Source organism: Etheostoma cragini, chromosome 8, assembly GCF_013103735.1.
Source record: "Etheostoma cragini isolate CJK2018 chromosome 8, CSU_Ecrag_1.0, whole genome shotgun sequence".
Lineage (NCBI taxonomy): Eukaryota > Metazoa > Chordata > Actinopteri > Perciformes > Percidae > Etheostoma > Etheostoma cragini.
In genome coordinates, this window is record NC_048414.1 from 11,935,979 (window position 1) to 11,941,155 (window position 5,177).

The following is a 5,177-nucleotide window of genomic DNA, read 5'->3' on the forward strand; positions in this document are numbered from 1 at the left end:
CCCGGGCAGCTCTTTTCTGCTTCTCCCTCTGCCCTTTCCCCCCCCCTCCTTTTCATGCTGTCTTTAAAAGCATTACTTGATGATCATCAAGGATAGCCATTGAAACTTTAAAGCCCCCATTTTTGTGTACTTAGCAGTAATTATCCCGAATCAACCTCAAGTACAAGGAACTCATAGCAGGATGAGTTGCCTATGTAAACCTGCGGAAAAGGCTTGGGCAAGTTGTGTTTAACATAGGCATATTTAAGGGTTGGGTTAATAACATCTTGGTCTTCTCTCATAACAGAGGAAAAACAATTGAATAGCTATAATCATGATCAGTATTTGCCATTTCTTTGGCCTGTGACAACCAGAGTAGTCTATATCATAATTAGTGGTGGAATGTAATTAAGTGCATTTATTCAAGTACTGTGCTCAAATACAACTTTCTGGTACTTGTACTTGAGTATTTCCATTTACTGCAACTTTGTAGTTCATTTGGCAGCTTTAGTTACTAGTTACTTTTTAGATTAAGATTTTACAGACAAAATATTTGAAGATCTTATAAAACATAAAGCAATTTTATAGATTTATCCCAACAATTTTAAAACAAAGGTTTAAATGAGCTCCACCTCCACAAACTTTAACCGTAAAAAGCTGCTTCTAAAGGAATGCATCAACAATAATGATCCAATAACATCATAGTACAAGACTCACAGGGGGAATACTTTAAATCCATTTTGTCTATAATTCTTACATCCATTGCATGATTTTTCACTTAAGTGAAGGATCTGAATTCTTCCTCCACAGCTCATTATCTTTATGCACTCTCATTTTTCATGCAGAATAACAATTTGTGTTAATATCTTCCAGTGAACTGATTAAAGTCTGTGTTTGTTGCCAGACTTCATGTCCTGCTTTTGATACTCCGGATTCCTCCAATCAGACAAACCATAGGGAAACAGAAAATAAAACATTTTCACATGGTTTCAATGGAGCTTACGCCTTGTTATGGAAATCAAACGTTTGTTAAATCTCTGTTTACTGTGTGACTGTACTGAGACATGTAGTACGTGCATATACAGGCATCCAAGGTTACTTTTGATGCGCTAAAAGTGTCTGTGGGCTTGTTATATCTTGAGTGTTGTAATCTGTTTACTTATTTCTTGACGCTTAAGGGAAAGCCAAACAGAGACTTATCATCATCATTTACCCATACTATTGCTAGAACACTACTAGTTCTATTCCATGTATTTCCTGTTGGCCATGGAACATTTTGTAGACCAAACAGCTCCCACAGATCCATGATCTCCACTTGTCTTTAAACCAGCACTTTGTGTCTGGTTATGTAAAGCTTCAGAGTTGATTAACTCTTTCAAGATCATTGACCCAGGCAGCAGGAACAGGAAGTGCAGCGGCCATACCGTGGCTGCGTCCATTGACTCTGAGACTGACACTAAGAGGAGAATAAAATAACAATAATAACATACGCTACTATTCTAATGGGTACACAGACCTGTTAAAAGGTGGCAGGGTTAAATGGATACAGAGCACCAGTAATTGCTCCCAGCCCGTCATGGCTCCACCCTGAGCAGACCCTCTGAAAGCCCAACATGGAGTCGCATAGAGTTGGATGTCTTTGCTGTGGTCAGAAGGGAGGAAGACACACGCCCTCCCTTTACCGCTTAATATCTGACTTTTAGGTTTTGGTCTGTGTCTTGGCCTGGCCTGTATCTGCATTAGTTTCTGGTCATGAAATAATAATTATGGCTGGCTTCGTACTCTCATATATTATTTTGGAAAAAGTAAATAAACATTTACAGAACCATGCAAACATCACTGAAGAAAAAAGGGTTTCTTAAAAATCTCAAAGACTGAGCGTCTGAAAAAGTGCGAGCAGAAGGCAGCTTGACTCTGGACTAAAGGCCACAGTTGCTGTGGTGATATTGTCCAAACAGTCCGCAGATTGTTGATAGCTCTGCTCTGTTTAAGAGATCCTAATGAGTACTTCTCTCAGAGCCCTCACCTCAGCACCCCCACCTAGCCAAAACACACAAGTTCAGGACAAAAACACAAACACACTGGCTGAAGTTCTTCCCTCGTCTAAGCAGACACATGTGCTCACCAGGCACACGTAGACGCTTAACACAACAGAGCAACAGGAAAAGGCCTGGCTCATGGTGTGCTCATTGTCTTCCCTCAGGCTTAACATTTGATACATGTCTAACCTTTGTCCTGCTCATTCCTCTTCCTGGTCCTCGCAGTCTTACTGGCTACCTTAGTTCCAGGCTACGTGTGAAAACAAGACACTATTGGCCAAATTGTTTTTGCTTTATTCTTGCCTTCAGAAAAGGAGGAGACGGTAGCCATTTGGTCTTTTGTGTTTGTGTGCACAGTTTCAAAGTGAGTTTACCTTGATGTGTGGGCTCCATTTGATTTGGGACAATAAAGGGCCATAAACAAGTTGAGGCTGAGTTCTTTGTGTGGCCGAGCCGTGCTGAAGTAAAAGCTGAGCTCAGAGTGGAGGAGCTAGAGTGTGGAATTCACTAATGGCACATGCATGTTGGGGCCCCTGAAGAGAGGGGGTCATTTCAGCCATCAGTGTGTGCGCAAACACACAGAGAGCCTGTCTGCAGCTTCCCCCCACCCGACACATCCCCCCTCACTCTTTAGTCCCCCTCCACAGCACAGAGCCTTGAACCAGCAGGCGTTTTGTCTGTGCAAGTCTGGTCAACGTTTTTGCTAATCTTTGTATAAACTTTACTAGTGTGGGTCACTCAGCAGAAAGGTTTAGTTGGGTGGGAGGTGAGCGAGGCATTTTGTTGCTGTGTGGATCTACGATGCTCCACCTTAAAGGCGTTTGTTAATGGGGCGGGCGGTCATTAAGCCCTGAGAGCAGAGCGACTGAAAGGAATGAGGCCACAGGCCCAGGCTTTAAATCCTCTGTGCCAATAGACTCTCTGAAGCAAAATAATGGCATCACTCTGTGTGTGAGTTAATGGGAGCTGATAGCATGAAGGCTGGGGGGTCAGCGGGTCACGGGCTTGTGCTAAGTTGTCAGGGAGCTGAATGCCGTCCCTGGGCCCACAGCAGGGGCAAGAGCTGGGGGGAGGGGGAGGGAGACCCCCTGCCTGGCCCTCTCCTGTCACCCCCCACTCTTGTGGAATGTGAAGAAAGAGGAGAAAAAGGCACCCTCATTCTGGAAAAGTAAAGGGTGAAGAAACGGATGTGAGATCATGGGACTCTCAGTGCTTTTTTGTCCTCTTCCACCAGCCCCTCTCCTCGTACTACAGCTTTTATGAGCAGTGTAACTGTATGAGAGCGATGAGCAGTGTGGACTGAAGCAGCCTCTGAAAGTAGTCGACAGAGTACTGGGTGTCTGTTCACTATGGTGAAGATAGAAGTCCACCTGGGGAGCAGTAACTCATGTTGGGAGTGCTGAGGGCTGTCACTGGAAAGAGTTCCCCGACTGCAGCCATGAAAACTGAATTAACAAGCTGATTTACTAGACTAGGAATGAGAGGCCAACTTTGTTCCGCTGTAAAAAAATTAAATGTGTTTTTTGTCTTAAGCATTGTTTATTACACACTGACTTTTATCCAGCCCCGACACACTACTGCAGGGACATATTTGCCAGTTTTCAGTGGAAACACAGAGTGTAATCCTAAATTAATTTTAGTAAACATGATCTGTTTTGAAAGTGCATGTGTGAGGAGCGGTGACTGCCTTTGTGCTGGGTGGAAGGGTGCTTAATCATTACATTGCCCTCTTGAGGAAGAGGAGGAAATTGCAGGTCTTTAGTTGGACTGACCTCACTACACGCTCCACTTCCAGGACCCAGGATATGTATAGTGTGTGTGTGTGTGTGTGTGTGTGTGTGTGTGTGGGCATGCAGCGCTATGTATACAAGGCTTAGATTTCAATGCAGTGCCTCCTTCAGTATTTATTGTGCGGCCATCTGCTCTGAACAATAAAAAGAGATCCGTTTTTTATGCCCGCTTGCGTTTGATTATGTTTTGTTTAATGAGTGTCCCTCTGTCTCTTCTAGATGCCAGTATGTCGCCTGATACCCCTAAGCAGAGCCGCCACTGGTGTAATGTGGCATACTGGGAGCACCGCACACGCGTGGGTCGCCTCTACACAGTGTACGAGCACTCCGTCAGCATCTTTTATGATCTACCTCAGGGCACAGGCTTCTGCCTGGGCCAGCTCAACCTGGAACACCGCAGCAGCACTGTTCAGCGCACACGAGGCAAAATCGGCTATGGCATCCTCCTCAGCAAAGAGCCGGACGGCGTTTGGGCATATAACCGCAGTGAACACCCCATATTTGTCAACTCCCCGACTCTAGACGTGCCTAACAGCAGAACTCTGGTGGTGCGAAAGGTGATGCCAGGCTACTCGATCAAGGTGTTCGACTATGAGCGTTCTTGCCTCCTGAGGCACACCACAGAGGCCGACCTCCTGGACGGACCCTACGACCCCAACAGTGTGCGCATCAGCTTTGCTAAGGGCTGGGGCCCCTGCTACTCAAGACAATTCATCACCTCCTGCCCTTGCTGGCTGGAGATCCTCCTCAACAACCACAGATAACACAGACGGACCCCACAAACTATCCCAAATATCATCTACCTAGATTTAATATAAAGTTTTATATATTATATGAAATATATATTATACTTGTAAATACGGAGTCATTTTTACAATGTAATTATTTATGTATGGTGCAATGTGTATATGGACAAGAGGAAAAAATGGAAAATGCACTTTGGCTTATATATATTATATATAAAAATATATATAAAGATAAAAAAATCTTTCAATACCAATTTGAGAAATTATACAGCAAAATTAGGATGAGCCTGGATTTGGTGTATAGTTTTCATATACTATTAATATCCAGACAAAAAGCTAACACCATTCACACATGGATAATAAAGTATTCGCATAATAATTGCCTTTGTTTGGTTTGCCTCATTAGCTGTTTGACACAATTAATATTTCTCTCTGATTTATTTTCATGACATCTTAACAAGTGTATTGATACCAGGACATCAGTAGACTTAACCTGTCTAAATACCATCCATCACAAATCTCGGTATAACACAACACCATCTATTATACCCATCTTTTATTACATACTGTATATGTATATATTATGTATATTAAAATAGGGTATATTTTCTGGTGTGACATTT

The 5,177-nt window shown here is 43.3% G+C and overlaps 1 protein-coding gene across 2 annotated transcripts in view; it reads left to right on the plus strand.

The window, feature by feature from the left end:
* Window positions 1-4,933, plus strand: part of smad6b (SMAD family member 6b) — a 21,835-nt gene extending 16,902 nt beyond the window's left edge. For both annotated transcript variants that reach the window (XM_034879459.1, XM_034879458.1), the window contains exon 4: window positions 4,028-4,933. In XM_034879459.1, the coding sequence (XP_034735350.1) occupies window positions 4,028-4,572 (545 nt within the window). In that variant the 3' untranslated portion in view covers window positions 4,573-4,933. The remainder of the gene's footprint in view (window positions 1-4,027) is intronic.
* Window positions 4,934-5,177: the final 244 nt, after the last annotated feature.